General features: G+C 37.0%; 1 protein-coding gene across 3 annotated transcripts in view; it reads left to right on the top strand.

Moving 5' to 3' along the window:
- The window catches only part of LOC141507188 (solute carrier family 15 member 2-like), a 103,171-nt gene that overhangs the window by 38,105 nt on the left and 45,180 nt on the right, over positions 1-19,886 (top strand). For all 3 annotated transcript variants that reach the window (XM_074214620.1, XM_074214621.1, XM_074214619.1), the window contains 5 exons: positions 11,294-11,384; positions 15,484-15,561; positions 17,709-17,791; positions 18,353-18,439; positions 19,084-19,173. In XM_074214620.1, coding sequence (XP_074070721.1) covers positions 11,294-11,384; positions 15,484-15,561; positions 17,709-17,791; positions 18,353-18,439; positions 19,084-19,173 — 429 coding nt within the window. The remainder of the gene's footprint in view (positions 1-11,293; positions 11,385-15,483; positions 15,562-17,708; positions 17,792-18,352; positions 18,440-19,083; positions 19,174-19,886) is intronic.

Below are 19,886 nucleotides of genomic sequence, written 5' to 3'. Positions count from 1 at the left end.
AATTGTCAATTTTTAACTGACCTTTTCTTAATCCGCATCCTTTTTAATCTTTTTGATCACCCTCTTTTTTTTTTAGGTTTTTTTGCAAGGCAAGCAGGGTTAAGTGGCTTGCCCAAGGCCACACAGCTGGGTAATTATTAAGTGTCTGAGACTGGATTTGAACTCAGGTACTCCTGACTCCAGGGCCGGTGCTCTATCCACTGCACCACCTAGCCACCCCTGATTACCCTCTTTTTGATAATCTCTTTTTTTCCCAACCCTACTCTATCCTTATTTCCTTCCTAATAGTTTGACCATTTCAGTCTTCTTTGTGGGAGCTTCATATAGGTCATATCCATTAATTATGACCCTGATGGTTCTATTTTGACCATTTTCTCTTCTCCCTCTATCATGCTTTTCTTGGTGAGCTCATAAGCTTCCATGAATTCAATTATTATGTCTGATCTCTTTGCCCATCCTAATCTCTCTTCTGATCTACCATCTTACATCTCCAAATGCTTATTGGAAATCTTGACTGGGTATCCCATAGATATCTTATTTTCTTTTCCCCAAAACCCTCTTCTCTTCCCTAATTTTCCTGTTATTACCAGGCACTGAAGCTCACAATCTAGATATCATCTTCTGTTCTTTACTCTCTCTCTCTAACCCTCCTCTCTCCCCACCCCATCCATTTCTCATATAAAACACCTCTCTTCTGATACTTACCACCTTAGTGTAGGCCTTCATCATCATATCTGGCAATTGCAGTGGTCTTCTGGTGATCTCCCTACCTCAAGTCTCTCTCCATCCAGTCCATCTTTCAATTAGCTATCAAATTGTTCTTTCTTTGATCTGACCATATCATCTCCCTGTTCCAGTGGATCTGAATCACTATAGAATTAGAAGATAAAATATATTGATATAATACAATACTTAACATATATCTTAAACATTTCTGAGTTTCTAAACTTTTCCTGTGTCATCTGCTGACATTCATGAGTTGTCTTCTTCAAAACTTCCCCAAAGTTCCCATTAAGTTTCTTTTTTATATATAAATTTATTTTTATTAAAGATATTATTTGATTTTTACAATTTCCCCCCAATCTTACCCCCCCCACCATGGAAAGCAATTTGTCAGTCTTTACTTTGTTTCCATGTTATACCTTGATCCAAATTGAGTGTGATGAGAAAGAAATCATATCCTTAAAGAAGAGACAAGAAGTCTTAAGAGGTAACAAGATCAGACAAAAAGATATCAATTTTTTTCCCCCCTAAATTAAAGGTAATAGTCCTTGGTCTTTATTCAAACTCCACAGTTCTTTCTCTGGATACAGATGGTATTCTCCATCATAGACAGCCCCAAATTGTCCCTGATTGTTGCACTGATGGAATGAGCGAGTCCTTCAAGGTTGATCATCACCCCCATGTTGCTGTTAGGGTATACAGTGTTTTTCTGGTTCTGCTCATCTCACTCAGCATCAGTTCATGCAAATCCCTCCAGGCTTCCCTGAAATCCTGTCCCTCCTGGTTTCTAATAGAACAATAGTGTTCCATGACATACATATACTACAATTTGTTCAGCCATTCCCCAATTGAAGGACATTTACTTGATTTCCAATTCTTTGCCACCACAAACAGGGATGCTATAAATATTTTTGTACAAGTGATTTTTTTTTAGGTTTTTATAAGGCATATGGGGTAAAGTGGCTTGCCCAGGGCCACACAGCTAGGTAATTATTAAGTGTCTGAGACCGGATTTGAACCCAGGTACTCCTGACTCCAGGGCCGGTGATTTATCCACTGTGCCACATTAGCTGCCCCCCCACTGCACCACCTAGCCACCCCCCCCACTGCGCCACCTAGCCACCCCCCCACTGCTCCACCTAGCCACCCCTCAGGTGATGTCTTTACCCTTTTTTTTTTTTATCACCTCTTCAGGATATAGACCCAGTAGTTGTATTGCTGGGTCAAAGGGTATGCACATTTTTGTTGCCCTTTGCATGTAGTTCCAAATTTCTCTCCAGAAAGGTTGGATGAGTTCACAGCTCCACCAACAGTGTAATAGTGTCCCAGATTTCCTACAACCCTTCCAGCAGTGATCATTATCCTTTCTGGTCATATTGACCAATCTGAGAGGTGTGAGGTGGTACCTCAGAGAAGCTTTAATTTGCATTTCTCTAAAAATTAATGATTTAGAGCAATTTTTCATATGGCTATGGATTGCTTTGATCTCCTCATCTATAAATTGCCTTTGCATATCTTTTGACCATTTGGCAATTGGGGAATGGCTTTTTGTTTTAAAAATCTGACTCAGTTCTCTGTATATTTTAGAAATGAGTCCTTTATCAGAATCATTAGTTGTAAAGATTGTTTCCCAATTTACTACATTTCTTTTGATCTTGGTTACAGTGGTTTTATCCATGCAAAAGCTTTTTAATTTAATGTAATCGAAATCATCTAATTGGTTTTTGGTGATGTTCTCCAACTCTTCCTTAGTCATAAACTGCTCCCCTTTCCATAGATCTTACAGGTAAACTAGTCCTTGATCTTCTAATTTGCTTATAGTATTGTTTTTTATGTCTAAGTCCTGTAACATTTGGATCTTATCTTGGTAAATGGTGTGAGGTGTTAGTCTAATCTAAATTTCTTCCATACTAACTTCCAATTATCCCAGCAATTTTTTATCAAAGAGGGAGTTTTTATCCCAATAGCTGGACTCTTTGGGTTTATCAAACAGCAGATTACTATAATCATCTCCTGCTTTTGCACCTAGTCTATTCCACTGGTCCACCACTCTACTTCTTAGCCAATACCAAACAGTTTTGATGACTGATGTTTTATAATATAATTTTAGATCAGGTAGGGCTAAGCCACCCTCTTTTTCACTTTTTTTCATTAAGCTCCTGGCAATTCTTGACTTTTTATTTCTCCATATGAATTTACTTACAATTTTTTCTAACTCATTAAAGTAATTTTTTGGAATTTCGATCGGTAGGGCACTAAACAGATAGTTTAGTTTTGGTAGAATTGTCATTTTTTTTAGTTTTTTTTTGCAAGGCAAGGGGGGTTAAGTGGCTTGCCCAAGGCCACATGGCTAGGTAATTAAGTGTCTGAGGCCAGATTTAAACTCAGGTACTCCTGACTCCAAGGCCAGTGCTCTATCCACTGCACCACCTAGCCGCCCCCTTGTCATTTTTATTATATTAGCTCTACCTATCCATGAGCAGTTGATATTTGCCCAATTAATTAGATCTGATTTAATTTGTGTGAGAAGTGTTTTATAATTGTTTTCAAAAAGATTCTGAGTCTGTTTTGGCAAATAGACTCCCAGGTATTTTATATTGTCTGAGGTTACTTTGAATGGGATTTATCTTTCTAGCTCTTCCTGCTGTATCTTGCTAGACATATATAGAAAAGTTGAGGATTTATGAGGGTTAATTTTATAACCTGCAACTTTGCTAAAATTGCTAATTGTTTCCAGTAGTTTTTTGGATGATTTCTTGGGATTCTCTAGGTAGACTATCGTGTCATCTGCAAAGAGTGAGAGTTTTGTCTCTTCCTTCCCAATTCTAATTCCTTCAATTTCTTTTTCTTCTCTAATTTCTGATGCTAACATTTCTAATACAATATTGAATAGTAGTGGTGATAATGGGCACCCTTGTTTCACCCCTGATCTTATTGGGAATGCCTCTAGCCTCTCCCCATTGAGTATAATGCTAGTTGATGGTTTCAGATAGATACTTCTAATTATTTTAAGGAACAGTCCATTTATTCCTACACTCTCTAGTGTTTTTAGTAGGAATGGATGCTGTATTTTGTCAAAAGCTTTTTCAGCATCTATTGATATGATCATATGATTTCCAATAGGTTTGTTGTTGATATAATTGAGTATACTAACTGTTTCCCTAATATTGAACCAACCCTGCATTCCTGGAATAAATCCTACTTGATCATAATGTATTATCCTAGTGATAACTTGTTGTAATCATTTTGCTAAGATTTTATTTAAGATTTTTGTATCTATATTCATCAGGGAGATAGGTCTATAATTTTCCTTCTCTGTTTTAACTCTTCCTGGTTTAGGTAACAGCACAATATTAGTTTCATAGAAAGAGTTGGGCAGAGTTCCATCTTTCCCTATTTTTCCAAGGAGTTTATATAGAATTGTAACCAATTGTTTCTTAAATGTTTGGTAGAATTCACTTGTGAATCCATGAGGCCCTGGAGATTTTTTTCTCATGGAGTTCAATGATGGCTTATTGAATTTCTTTTTTCTGAGATAGGGTTGTTTAGGTATTTAATCTCTTCTTCATTTAACCTGGGAAAGTAATATTTTTGTAAATATTCATCCATTTCACTTAGATTATCAAATTTATTGGCATAGAGTTGGGCAAAATAATTTTGAATTATTACTTTAATTTCCTCCTCATTGGTGGTGAGTTCAACTTTTTCATTTATGATACTAGTAATTTGGTTTTCTTCTTTCTTTTTTTAAATCAATTTGACCACAGGTTTATCAATTTTATTTGTTTTCTCATAATACCAATTTTTGGTTTTATTTATTAATTCAATAGTTTTTTGCTTTCGATTTTATTAATTTCTCCTTTAATTTTTAGAATTTCTAATTCGGTATTTAATTGGGGATTTTTGATTTCTTCTTTCTCTAATTTTTTTAGTTGCATGTTTAGTTCATTGATTTCCTCTTTCTCCAATTTATTCATGTAAGCATTTAGAGCTATAATATATCCCCTTGAGAGTTGCTTTGAATGAACCCCATAGGTTTTGGTATGTTGTTTCATTATTATTATTATCTAGGATAAAATGGTTAATTCTTTCTATAATTTGTTTTTTGGTTCACACATTTTTTTTAAAAATGGGTCTATATCTCCTTGGCCCAATATTGCATATGACTTTTATTGCATTGTGATCTGAGAAAGCTGTATTCACTATTTCTGCCTTTTTGCAGTTGAACATTTTATCGGAGGTAGTGGTTTTTTAAGATCATTCTATCTGAGTCACAGAAAATTCTGAGTATCTGTCACTTCTAGTTAAGTATATTCTGTCTAATAGAGTTAAAATTCTTGAGGGTTATTAGAGTCTTTCTCCCAAGTGGGGTTAAAGACAGTTACATCCCATTAGATAGCAGTCTCATGGATAGATCATGAATGTCCATCATTTCTGGCTAGATATATTCTCTCTGTTAGAGTTACAATTCTCAAGATTTATGAGAATCTTTTTCCCCATGCTGGGATATAGCCAGTTTCAACTTACTGGATAGCAGTTTTTTCCTTTTACTGCCCCCCCCCCCTTTTTTTTTACCTTTTCATGTGTCTCTTGAACCTCCCGTTTGATGTCCAAATTTTCTATTTAGCTCTGGTCCTTTCATCAGGAATTTTTGGAAACCTTCCATTTCATTAAGTGTCCATCTTTTTCCCTGGAAGAGAAGGCTCAGCTTTGTGGGATAGTAGATTCTTGGCTGCATTCCAAGCTCCCTTGCTCTTCAAAATACCTCATTCCAGGCCCTTCGATCTCTTAATGTTAATGCAGCCAGGTCCTGCATGATCCTTACTGTGGCTCCTTGATATTTAGGTTGTTTCTTTCTGGCTGCTTGCAGGATTTTCTCTTTTATCTGATAGTTCTGGAATTTGGCCACAACATTCCTTGGTGTTTTCATTTTAGGGTCTTTTTCTGGAGGGGATCGATATATTCTTTCAATAACTACTTTGCCCTCCAGTTCCATGATATCAGGGCAGTTTTCCATCACTGGATCCTGTAATATTAAGTCCAGCTTTTTTTTTCTTCAATGTTTTCAGTAAGTCCTATAATTCTCAGATTGCCCCTCCTCGATCTATTCTCAGGGTCAGTGGTTTTGTTGATGAAGTATTTTACATTTTCTTCTATTTTTTCTATTTTTTGATTTTGTTTAACTGGCTCTTGCTGTCTCATGAAGTCATTAGTTTCTGCAGACTCCATTCTTTTTTTTTAGGGAGGAGTTTTCTTCATTAACCTTTTGCAACTCCTTTTCCAATTGGTCAATTCTACTTTTGAAAGAGCTTTCCATTTGACCCATTAAGGTTTTGAGAGAATTATTTTCTTTTTGCATTTGCCCAATTGAGGATCTGAGAGAATTATTCTCATTTTGTATTTGTCCAATTGATCACGTGAGACATTTATTCTTATTTTGTAATTGTCCAATTGAAGATCTGAGAGATTTATTCTCCTTTTGTATTTGTGCAATTGTATTTTCTAAGGATTTGTTTTCTTGTTTCAAGGTATTGTCTCTCCCAAATTTTCCAGTTGATTTTTAAGCTCCTTCCTTATTTCTTCAAGGAAGTCTTTCTGTGCTGAAGACCAGATCATATTCTCCTCAGAGGTTCTAGGTCTTTGTTAGTTAGGGTCTTTCCCTTCCAAGAATTTTTCTATGGATCCACCTTTCTGCTGACCCTTCTTCATTTTACTAAGACCTTGAATTGAGGAGGGGCTGGTTCACAGGGGCTTGGGATCGCTAAAGGCTTTACTCACTGAATGCAATTTCTCTGTCTGGACAGTAGGAGGTGCTGTGACCTTGATTGAGGCCTTCTCCCTTTGCTTGAAGGGAGGAGTTGAGCTATTGAATTCTTTTGCCTTCAATCAAAGGTGGGCTTTATTCTAGCCTGAGGTCATTCACTTTTGATTGTCAGCTGGGCTGATTCTTCTGCTCACATACCTGGGCCTGAGGCAAAAGTAGTCTGCAATTGTTTGTTCTGGGAAGAGGCCTCAGCTGTAATGGGGGTGTGGACTCAGAGTTCCTCAGACCAGAGGAGCCCAGGGATGGTGTCCACAGCTTTCCTGCACCAGAACTCTCCCCCCAGCCCTGTTGCCAAGCTCCAGAGAGACAGCACCAACACCAGTGCCTCTGCTCCCTACATGACTCAAGCCCCTGCAGTCTAGCCCCACCAGTGATCCAGCGGGTCCAGCTCTCGGGCCCTCAGACTCGGCTCCACTTCAGCTGCTAATCTGGCTGATTGGGGCTGAACCACCCTCTGAGCCCAGACTCACCTGTCCGAATTCGGCCAATGCTGCTGCTGGAGACAAATCCTGAGGTAGATGTTCTTTCTTCTGGCTTTTCTTGCTGGGTTTTGTGGGTCAGATTTCTGTTAATAGGTTTTTTCATATGATAGATGGGGAAAGATCAGGAGACTTTAGAACTGTGCCTGTCTTCTCTCCGCCATCTTGGTGGGAAGTCCCCCCATTAGGTTTCTTATGCCATCCCATGATATATTGAAATCTTGACATGTAAGGAATAACTAGTTTAAAGTCAGAAAGTCTGATCCTGGTTCTGCCACCAATCAGCTAAGCAAGTCTCAGACAATTATAGGATTTTTTCTGATATTTAGTTTGCTATCTACGAAATTAAGAGCTTGAACTCTAATCTCATAAGTAACATTTGTGATCTTCTTTGGTTCTGAAGTTCTAGAACTAGGAGTTTTAAAATTTTCCCTCAGGTGAAGGAAGAGGAAGGAGGTAACACTCTGAGTCCTAGTTGGAGGCATGTAATTGGGGGGTTATGACCTGGTTCAGTTAGAAATCACATTCTTTTTGAACTATTTCTTCTTTCTCTCACTCTTTTCCCTTCTGGTGGCTGAGAGAGAAGGAACTTCATGGTCCTACTCTGACTGGGCTACCTCTCTCTCAGTGGTTAAAGAGATTGGAAACCTAGTGAGTCTTCCCCCCCACCCCATTTTTTCCTTTTTCCAAGGTGATAACTTTAAGAGCTGACTTTACTTTGGAGCTCTTCCCTTTGTTTGATCTTCCTTCTAGTTGATAATGGTAAAAGGAGCCCCTTGATGCCACTGTTCTTTCTTCTCTTTCTTCTGGTTGGTCAGAATGTTGCAGAAGCATCGTGGGACTCTAGGTCAAACTTGCCATCTGATCTCACTCTCTTATTGTTTTATCTTCCAATTTCTCCTCTCCTTTCCCTAGATTGAACAGAAGACAGAGTATTAGCCCTGTTTCTCTTATATTCTACCTATTACATTACCCACAAGTGGGGCAGATAGGTGGCACAGTGGATATTACTGGCCTTGGAGTCAGGAGGACAGGAGTTTGAATGTGTCCTCAGACACTTGACCATCAATAGCTGTGTGACCTTGGGCAAGTCACTTAATCCAATTGCCCTGCACCCAGGGCCATCTCCAGTCATCCTGATTCACTGGTCACTGGACCCAGATGGTTCTGGAGGAGAAAGTGAGGCTGGTAACTTAGCAGAGCCTCCCTCACTCAAATCCAGTTCACGTGCTTGTCATGGCATCTCCCTGATGTCATGGTCTTCTTCAAAAATGTACAAACATTATCTCCCATTCGACAGCACTTCCCTTTGAAGCAGTCCAGTTATTTCCAGAGGGCAACAGAGGTGGTATAGAATACAACATTTAATGGTTTGAAGAACTAGTTTACTTTTTGTAGCTATGCCTATCCATATCAATTATATATTTGGACCAAGGATATAGTAGATTAGCTAGATAACAGGCTTTCCTCTCATTCTATACTCTATCATCGCTCCAAAGAATGGGAATGTATGCTTCATTATTAGTACTTTGGAATCAAAATCATTCTCTCCATTGATCAGAATTATGATATCTTTCAGTATTATTTTCTTTTTCATTGTGGTTGTTGGGTAGATGACCATTCTCCTATAAGAAGACCTTCTATGTGCTCTATATATACCTTGTATGTAATTATTCTTTGATTTATTTTCTCCTTTAGAATGTGAACTGCTTGGAGACTTAATCAATTTCCTGACCAATAGAAAGCACTTAATGAATATTATTGACCAATTTGAATACTACTGTGTGGAATATTACTTAATATTATTTAATTGAATATCAATTGTTTTGAATGTTAATGTTTGATTATGATTGTTTTCTTGATTCATCTTACTTCGCTGCATCACAAGTTGTTTTTCTGTTTCTCTGTACTGTTATTTGTAGTTTTTCAGGGTACAACAATATTTCATTAAATTTATATAACTCTGCCTAGGCGTGAAGCCAGAGAAAAATCTGTTGGAGGTCCTGATATGCAAATTCTGTTGTCAGACCAGGGTATAGGAGCAAAAGACTAATTGAACCATCTAGTAGCTGGTTTCCTATCAGCTAGCCTTGTCAAATCAACTAGCCCTGAAAATGGATTGTACTGGAGTGTCAGGCCCATACCTGGCCATTGCTGTCAATGGACAAGCCACACAGGAATAGATGAAGGCATGCAGACTTTTAAGACTCCTCAGGGGCAAGACCACAATGAGTAGTAGGGCTGCCGGGGTGGACCTGGAAGCCTAGGTTGCCAAGAAAATATTCAAATGAGAACTTTGAAGACCAAAGTGGAGAAGGGTACCATATGAATAGCAGTTCACAGGTCAGTCAATCTTGAGAGGCGGGCATTGTTCTGAAGGGATGGGTGTTGGCCTCTGTTGCCCTCTGCCAATCCAAAGGGAATTGGGTTCAGACCCCCAAATCTGGAATGGAGGAGACAGGTGCCAAGAGGTGTCCAGTGTGGCAAAATGACTAATCCCTCCCTGGGGAGCTGCCTTTTAGTTTGCGAAAGGTAGGACTGCCCTGGAATGAGTTTTCCCCTGAGAGAGGGACCCAAACCTTGGAAAATATTGTGGCCTGGAAGTGTTCAATAAGATCAAGTTCTATGGTGTATACCATTAGAGCCCTATAAGTGACAATGTAGCATTCAGTCTAGTCTTAAAGCTATTGCCAATTGTATAATACTGATGAGTAAGTCAACGATGGAGTTTGAGATGAAAAACTCTACAGATGATTAGCCCATTGACAGAGGTTAGGATGGGCCTGATAGCCCATTCTGTCACCATGTAGCACCTACTGGTACTGATGAAGCATGGTCACTGATACAAGAGGAATCAGAACCAATTTAAAGCCAAGAGACTCCCACAGCAGTCAAACAATTCCAATGGTTTTATGGCCTATAAATCAGCCCCTGGGATGGACTGATTCTGGTTAAAAAGCTAGTGAAATAGGGGCAGACAGGCAGCACAGTGGATGGCATTCTGGCCCTAGAGTCAGGAAGACCTGAGTTCAAATCTATCCTCAAACACTTAATAATTGCCTATCTGGGTGACCTTAGGCAAGTCACTTAATCCCATTGTCTTAAATAAATAAATTTTTTTAAGAAGTGAGAAGGATGCATTGCATAGCATAGTCCTTTCTATAATAGACATAATAAATCAACTCATGTCTCCAATCATTTGATTGATTGGTGTGGTCCACTTTGATACAAAGGACTTTGATACTCAATGAAATATAAATTTCATGTCACACAGGACACAAGGTTTCAAAACAGAAATTAAGTGATTTCATTATAGACAGTTTGGTAAGGAAATAAGGATGACAGAACCTTTATGTTTGATTTAGGAGTGAGGGGAAAAGATGCCTCAATTCTTTGACTTAAGCCTATCACCAAATCTCTCTCTCTCTCTCTCTCTCTCTCTCTCTCTCTCTCTCTCTCTCTCTCTCGATACATTGAGGTCTTTTCCTTATTCTCCTCTTTGTCTTTCTCATTTCATGAAGAAATGTAAGATACAAGAAGAGGAGACTAAAGCAAAAGCTCTGTCAAGACCAGGAACCAAACTGTCCTTGTCTTTCTGGACTGGAACTTAAAATGAATAGGGTTAGTGGGATGGGAGCCTTAAAAGTCCTGCTTTTCATTCTGTTCACATTTTTACAGCATCCATGGATTTGGGGGCTTCTATAAAAGTACACACTCTGGAAAGCTGTGAGTGAGATTTTCTGCTTTGTTAAGCTACATCAAATTGCATCCATAGCACCAGTTGCTCACTTTCATCACAAACTTACTGAAAGATGTCATACCCTAGACTTTTAATTAATTAATTAATATGTACCAGGTTAATCTTCAATGTATTTTAAAATGTATCTTAATATTCATTAAGCTAAAAGGAATTGTTTTTGACCTTAGTATTCCTCCCTCCCCCCAGTTGAAGTCATTAGTATTTTTACCTCTTTATCCTCACTGCTTTCTATGTTTGTGGAACACAAGATCAGTCCACAACAAATACAGTTTAAGTTATTCTACAACCATAGGCTCCTATGTAGACCAGACACAAATGGATTACATTTCTGCAAGACCATCACCTATTATCAGTTAGCCAGATTTAATTTCTTTTAGGCTCTGGGAAAAAATAAACATAGATGCTAATTATAATTTTGTGTTTTAGAAATCCAGGGAATTGTGGATTTGGTTCATAGCCTTTGTATCCCTGGAGACATTGATATTATTTTGCTCTATCTTCTTTCAGACAGAAGAAAGGAGAAAGTTATTCTCAATGTTGTATCTCATAGCCAGTCTGGCATTCTTGATTACCACAATTTTCATGCCCATGCTCAGAGGTCAGTATTGGCTTATCAGGGGATAGATGGGGTGGAATATCTTTGCCTTGATCTTCTGCAGGGTTCTTAAAAAAAGGTTGCATGAGATAATCAATAAAATGCTGTATTTATAGACAGAGAACATGGAGTCATAATCTATCTCTGACATTCACATTGGACAAATTATTTAACCTTTTTGAACTTAGTTGCTTAATAAATGAAATGAGATTGGATCATAAAATCTCTAAGGTCCCATTCAGCTCTTAAATCTATAATCTGAGGAGTGACATAATCCTGAGAAGTTGTTTGTTCAACCTGTGGCTGATTTTGGCAAAATAAATGCAGGTATATCTTCATTTTAACCAATATAGATATTCCAGAAAAGTTACATGCTAATTGAATTTTGGGAAATTGATTCATATTTGAAATAAAGCACATAGTTAACAATGAATGCTTATTCATTGATTGATTGGCTAAGGTACCTATATTGAAGCTTTATAAAGTGAAAAATTTTGTTCAGATTAACCTATAAAGCTAATTAATTCATTATTGCTTTTAAAGTTAATAGTTCTAAAGTGGGATATACTTTTAATAATAAAAAGATAAAAACTAATTATGTACATGAAGTTGAATCACATTTTATCTTTTATACCATTTTATATCTCTCTGGGATTTTTTATAGAAATTTTTTTTCTATAAGGGGATAAAAATAAGAAATGATAAAACTTATTTAAAGACTTTTGTTTCTACATCTACATTCTGAACATTTTCATTTTTATTGATGTTATTAATATATTTAATAGGTATAGAGGGAAAATACTACATGGTGAGTTAGGAAACTTGAATCTACTTCCAACTTTGTTCTTAAATTCCCTTTGGAACATTGGGCAAAATACTTAATCCTTCAGTTTCCTCATTTGAATAAGGAACTACACTAGATGATCTCTGAAGTCCCTTCTAGTTCTTGGATCCTAAGACTCAATGGTCAAAGTTATCAATAGATTCTCATTGAAAGGAGTCCAGAATAAACTGAGATGAACTAAAATCTTTTTAAAGCTGGCTTTAAAGGCAAACTATAACCTGATTCACTTCCACAAAGGATTAATGAGACTAGATGAATCACAACCAATTCAAATACTCCTTGACATATGCCACATTCTTATGTTCAGTGGTTCATAATACCATTTTTCTATATGTATTCTATTGGAGAGTGGGGGCCCTCCTTTTACTCTTTCCCTGGGAGGTAGATCACATGAAGTGGTAAACAGCACATTTTAGAAGGGATACTGGCAAACCTGAACATGTTCATTTGAAGGCAGCCAGGATGGTAAAGGGATTCAACACTTTTGCCAGAGATTGGCAAAAGGGATTCAAGATGGCTAACCCAGATAAAAGATGCCTAAGAGATACATAGCTACTATTGTTAATGATTTGAAGGACTGTCACCCTGTAAAGGTAGCATAAATTCAAAGACATTCCAAGGAATCAGATTGTGAATCAATGTAAAGAAAAACTTCCTGGTAATTAGAATTGTCCAAAAATGAAATGGGCTGTAAATTTCCCATTATCTAGTCTCTAAATGAAGGCAAGAGTAATAATTAATTGGGGATATAGTAAAAAGAATTTAAATTTTGAGGGTTAGTTGGATTAGTAGGTGATTTCTGCAGCCCTTTCCAACTCTACAATTCTGATACCCTTATTATTCTATGATCATTTTCTACAGTCCTTTTGATCTGTTAAATTTCTAAGATTTAAAAAATAAAATTTCTAAGATTATCTCTTAGAATCATACTGACAAAAAAGGGAGAGAGAATAATGTTGGTATTAATGTTTAACTCTCAGAACTCTGCTGTTCTAGTCCCATAAATACCTGGAATCATTAGTGTGGAATGGAGGTTTTTGTCCAAATACTAATATATAGTCTGTTTGTTCTTTTTTCTTTTTTTGGCTAGACAGTGGGGTTAAGTGGCTTTCCCAAGATCACACAGCTAGGTAATTATTAAATGTCTGAGGCCAGATCTGAACTCAGGTACTCCTGACTCCAGGGCCAGTGCTCCATCCACTGTGCCACCTAGCCGCCCCTTATATAGATATATTTTTTTGGAGGTTTTTTGGTGGAGTTTTGGTAAGTACTTGTCAATGTTTGGACGATAGATAGATAGATAGATAGATAGATAGATAGATAGATAGATAGATAGATAGATAGATGATAGTAAAGGTCATAAACAGTAGGGCAAATAATTGGGAGGAGGAGAAATGAGGCCTAGTTGCTATTTTAGGAGAAGTGAAAGACAGTTGAGCAAATGAAGCTAAGGATCTGGAACCAGATGATATTTGTAGAGTGTCTATATGGACACAGATTAGAGCAAACCTATAAGCTAGAACAAGGTGACAAACTGTAGTTAGGGCAAAATAAAGTGTAAGTTTTGGATCAATCAGAAGATAGGAATCTAGGAAGACAGAGAAACAGGCAATAAGCACTATGGGGGAGAACAATGTGAGAGCTCCAAAGAAAGGCAAAAAGTCAGGCAATCAAAGAACTAGATGTTAAATCATGTTGAGGATTCAAATATTTATTCAAACAATTAAGAATCAAGAGCATTTGAAGGAAATGAAATAGCAGGACAAAATGAGTAGGGAAATAAATTCAAGGCCCCAGAAGTTTTTTAAATGAATAAATTTAATAACTAAAGCACATATTTTGCTTCTTCTGGAGCAGAGCTTTTTGTGTTTCCTCTATTAGATCTCAACCTCTTCAGTTCCCAATATGAGTCTATTAATTTTGTGTCTATGCTGTCTGTATAATTTATATGTGAATGCATTAGATTCTTCTAGTAGAATGCAAATTGCTTGAGGGCAAAAACTATTTAACTTTTGTATTTTTCCCCAGTCCCTGGCACAGTGCCCTATATTCATGGTGGGTGCTTAATAAATGCTTATTGATTGATTTCAGTGGAAGCAGGAGCCAATCCTAGTCAGATTAGACTAAGCAGAAAACTCTGATTAACTAAGGAAGAGGATAGAGGCAAGTATTATATCCTTGAATGGATATCTTGACTATACCTTAATCTCATCTGCCACTTAATCAAATTTTGGGATTGCTTATTTCTTCAAGGATCTCCAGAAATGGCTATCACTGTGTGAAATTCACTTTTTCAGACTTGAGGTCTCTGCTGACTTTATTTAAAGAAACACATTTAACTTTCTCTTGATGATGTTACAATTAATATTCTTGAAGGTATAGTAGTTGGAAAGCTGGCATCAAAAAGACCTGCATTCAAATCCTAATTCTAACTCTTTGACCCTGAGAAAGTCACTTAATCCTTCAGGACTCCAGGCTTCTCTCTAAAACTATAAATTGTAGAGGAGGTTTTAACCTGTATTCATGGAGGGAATTGCCTCATCTGAGAGTTACCTATACCAGTGAAATTACAGATCCAGATTTTGGTTTAACAGAGACATGGCAGATATTTTAGATTTTTATGAGAATTTGAAATAGTGACACTTTTTAAAGTTGTATTTCTGATTTACTCACATATTTGCTTACATGGCTAGAGCTCTTTAATGTTTCTATAGTACTTTTCTTATACTGGCCCTCTGAAATAAATAGTACAAGAATTATTATTACTTAGAATCCATCATATGATGTAGAAGTAGAACACTGGAGATCATCTAGTCCAGTCCCTTCATTTGACAGAGAAGGAAACAGACCTGAAAAGGTGAAATAACTTACCAATATCCTACAGCTTCCAAATGCCAGAGCTGTGATTCAAAATTTTATCCTTGACTTTAATCCAGTGTAGTCCCCCCCACCCCACCCACTATCCTTTACTACCTCAGTGAATAAAAATTGCTGAGTTACTATTATTTCATTATGGAAAGAATTTCCCTAATAAGGATCTTGTATTTTCTCGGTCACTAATATATGTTTTGTGTTGTGTATGTTTGAGAGTGGTAGAAATAAAGATAGTAGAGATAAAAATCTCTCTCCAAGAGGGTGTGATAGAAAGGAGTGTGCCTCAAACAACCAAACCTTAAATGTAGTTCTATAAGATTGAGCTATGGGGAATAAGGGGGAATGAAAACTGAGATAACTCTATCTTATTTTTACTTTCTGTAGCTGATATTAACTGCTTTGGAGGTGATTGCTATATGCTTGTCTTTGGGGTCTCTGGATTATTTCAGCTGTCTGGAGTGGGTAAGTTGGATCACATTGGGGTAGTAGTGAGGGAGGGATATTGATTTCCAAGAACTGAAGAGTACAAAGAAAGCAAGAGTACCCACCTGAATGAAGCAACAACAGTAGTCAAGACTTTTGAATTTCCACCCTGAGAAGGTGCTTTCTCATTGATCTTTTATTTATTTTTTTATTTTCTTTCCTCATCTCCCCCCAAGTCTCCAAAGAGACCCAAAACACTTGTAAGAAATTTGCAAAGTCAAGCAAAACAAATTCCCACATTGACTATATAAAAATGCATCTTGAGGACAGTGAGAGGTCCTCGTGTATGGGTAATATTTGTAATCATTGGTTTTCTGCAAGCATGGTTAGTCAAAGCATTGGTTAACATAGTTAAGTTTTCCAAGTTATTTTTCATTAAAATATTGTTTTTCATTGCATAAATTACTCTCCTGTTCCTGCTCATTTCAATCTGTATCTGTTCATATAAGTTTTCTAGTTTTCTCTGAAATTGTCCGTTTCATCATTTCAAGGCACAGCAATGTTCCATTACATTCATATAGAATAATTTATTAGTAAATGTTGCCAGTTGGCTACTCTTTCTGCTCTCTGCATAAGGTCAGGGCCCTCTGTACCAGATTTGGGATTCTTTTCCTGGTGCATAAATGAGTCATTCCCCAAACTGGAAGACTCTGCATTTCTTGGCTAAATACTAGCACCAAAGTCTTCAGGCACCTCTGTCTCCCTAGGCTGACCTGGGTTAGAAAAAAATCACACTGGTTTTATTTCTTGAATTTCTCAATTAGGAATCAATGTAGTGTGTTTATATTTGTGTAGAGAGTTTGGGTCTACTTTGTCCTTCTGGTCTGCCATCCTGTCTTTCCCCTGGATTTTAAAGACTTTAAGGTGAGCCTTTGAGATCCAAATCCATTTTTCTGTATCTCTCAGATGAACATTCCCAGTGAATTATCCACCAACAAAATGAAAAATTCTCTGGTGATAAGAATAATGATTTACTAAACCATGGAATGACTTACATGAACTGATGCAAAGTCAAATGAGTAGAACCATTGTTCACAATAACATCAGTATTGTAATATGATTAACTGTGTTCATTCACAGTTATTATTAGCAATTCTCAAAAATATGATTCAAGACAACTCTAAGGACTTAAATGATGAAAAAATGCTATCCGTCCCCAGAAAAAGATTGCATTGGAATATAGATTGAAGTAACTTTTTTTTCTTATTTTTCTCCATTTTTTTGTTATTGGAGGGGGTTGGTCAATGTTTTTTCATGTATAACCTTTATCAAATTGCTTGCCTTCTGAATGAGGTAGAGTATCGGAGGGAGAGAATTTGGTACACATATTTTTAAAAATTGATGCTAAGGGCAGCTAGGTGGTGTAGTGGATAAAGCACCGGCCCTGGAGTCAGGAGTACCTGGGTTCAAATCCAGTCTCAGACACTTAATAATTACCTAGCTGTGTGGCCTTGGGTAAGCCACTTAACCTTGTTTGCCTTGCAAAAAAAACCCCTAAAAAATTGATGTTAAAATTGTTTTCACATGTAATTGAGGGGAAATAAAAAACTAAATAAGTAATTATAGGACTTTACAGTTTAGGAAGCTCTTTTCTTTCAATAAGTAAAAGCAACAGGATCAAAATAAGTTGAATTTCTGGGGTCCATATAATTCATTTGTATAGAATCTCCCTAACATGTTTTTACTCAATATACTCAGCCTTAGGTATAAAGTCAATATTACAGATACTACATAAATGTCAGTGGGAAAGAATAAATCCCTCAGCATCAGAACACTTGAACTTTGGGATGTTGTATAAATCTGAGTTGCTATTACTTTTATCATTTTGTTTTTCTTACATAATATAATACTATAAAAACTCATGTCTGTCTGAGGAACTTAAGAACTATAACTTTGGCTCAAAATGGATATGAATTCAAATTAAGGGATTAAAAACCAAGTCCTTTTCAAGAGAGCATGCTAGATTCCTACTTAGATGCACCAAAAGTAAATGAGCAGAATGGGTATCTAGAACTAATGGAAGTGTCTTAATGTGTTTTTTGTTTCACATGTGGCATGTATGTACCTATCTACCTCAATTTCTGCTCTTCCAATAATTCTGAGAAATTCCATGTGTTCCTTTTCAGTTGTATTCTCATTTGGAAGTAAGATGTATAAAATAATTCCTCCAGAAGGAGATATCATATTTAAAGTCTGCAAATGTATGTGGGTGAGTTACTATGTTTTTAAAAGTCCTTCCCCCCCTCCCCAATTTTAAATTGAAAGGTAATAATTATATTGGCTTGCTTGGTTCATATTCCTGGTAAGGAAATTCCCTCCATCAAAACAGAACCTCAACTCTCTTCAATTTATAGTCTTAGAGATTAGCCTAGAGTTCTGAAAGGTTGTGACTTGTCCAAGATGACCCTGCCAGTGTGATTTGAATAACAATTTTCCAAATTCACTCTTTATCTTCTACATGCTGTCACTCAGTATCAGGGTCAAAGAACAGTAAACATTATCACATATTTTACCTTTAACCTCATTATGTTTGGGGATTGTTTCTAGCTATCCTTTTTTTTTTTGCCAAGTTAAAGTTGGTTTTACATCTCTGCTTAAGCGATAGACATAATAATTCCTGGAAGATTCTAAAATTCTATGACAAATCTGACCAAAGGAAACAGAGATAATATAGATGAATCAAAAAAAATCATAGAGATAAATGCATGATCTCGGGAGGAAGGGTATATAAGGGGTGGGTCTCTACTCATGATACTCTGCTTTTTCCCAGTTTGCTATTTTAAACCGTCTGAAGAACCGCTCCACTGATATTCCAAAAAGAGAGCATTGGTTGGATTGGGCAGCTGAAGCATATCCAGTGAGTCAGGATTGTAGGCTTAAGTTGTCTACCATGAGTGAAGATTATATCATGAGAGCTGAACTTCCTCTGTTCTTCAACTCAGAAGCTCTTTTCTGGTGCTAATAAATAATGTGTTATGGAAGCAACTCCCAGGGCTTTCTGTTGCCATCATTCTTTATATGTCCTCCTGTCCCACAATTTTTCCCACCCTTCCCCCATGATAATTTAGTGTAAATCAAATAAGACAAGTTAGAATGATGGAGTTGGTATTTGACAATTTATATGGCTAGTGTATGATGATGTGACCCAATGCCTGAAGGACTTCTCTAATCATTGTGACCTGCATGTAGAGTATTAGAACTATAGAAAAATCCAAATCATCTTGGTTCATTTCTTCCTGGATTTCTTCATAGGATTGTCCCTCACCTCACCAGAAGCAAAGAGTTCTTCCTGTTTAAAAGGATTTCCAGAGGAGATCACATAGACTTATATACTCCCCCCACCTTCCATTGCCAGAGTTGTTCCAAATGCCCAACTTAGTTTTTCTGAATAGAAATTTGATCCCGTTCTTTTAGTACTTCCTAGTTCTTGTGCTCTGGATATAAGTTCCTCAAGTGGAGCTTTAAGAAGCTCAGTTTTCTTCTTTCTTTTATTTTCTACAGAATCAGCTCATCTTGGAGGCAAAAGCATTGACCCGTGTACTATTCCTATATATCCCATTACCAATGTTCTGGGCTCTTTTCCATCAACAGGTAAGAAAGTTTTTGAAAGTGATTTCTGTCTAGACATCACTCTTTTTAAAAAAATTTTTTAAAAATGTTTATTTTAAGGCAATGGGGTTAAAAGTGACTTGCCCAAGGTCACAACAGTTAGGCAATTATTAAGTGTCTGAGGCCAGATTTGAACTCAGATCTTTCTGACTCTAGGGCCTGTGCTTAGACTTTACTCTTACTAGGTTTCCTTCCTATTTTTGTCATGGGGAGAGAGTTGAGGTCTTCAAAAGTTGGAGTAGATTTCCCAAATTGACAGAATTGAGGGGAAGCCAGTATAGCACTTAGTTCTTACTTCTATCTTCTCCTTTCTGTGAAGACCAGGCATGACATTATAATTTCCTCAGTTTACTAATTGTCTTCTTATCTCTGGTGACAGCCCTAAAAATAAGTCAGGAGAATATCAGAAACTATTTTATCCAGCTATTGGGGAGTTATTGTGTTTCTTGTTTGGGATAAAAGAACTGCCTAGCCCTTAGCCTAACTTGGGTTATCCTTAGTAACTTTGGGCCACTCTCTATTAGAGGAGAAGGATAGGGAATGGAATCATTCTGATGAAGCAGAGAAAATAATATACAAAATATTGAAATAAATTAGTCCCCATATATTCCCACAGAATTTTCTCTAGAAATAACCCTTGTCTTAGTCCTATAGTGGAGCATGAGAAATCTAGGTGAATGAAGGACTTTAAAAAG

Source organism: Macrotis lagotis, chromosome 1, assembly GCF_037893015.1.
Source record: "Macrotis lagotis isolate mMagLag1 chromosome 1, bilby.v1.9.chrom.fasta, whole genome shotgun sequence".
Lineage (NCBI taxonomy): Eukaryota > Metazoa > Chordata > Mammalia > Peramelemorphia > Peramelidae > Macrotis > Macrotis lagotis.
This window is presented reverse-complemented; position numbering and strand designations above follow the sequence as displayed.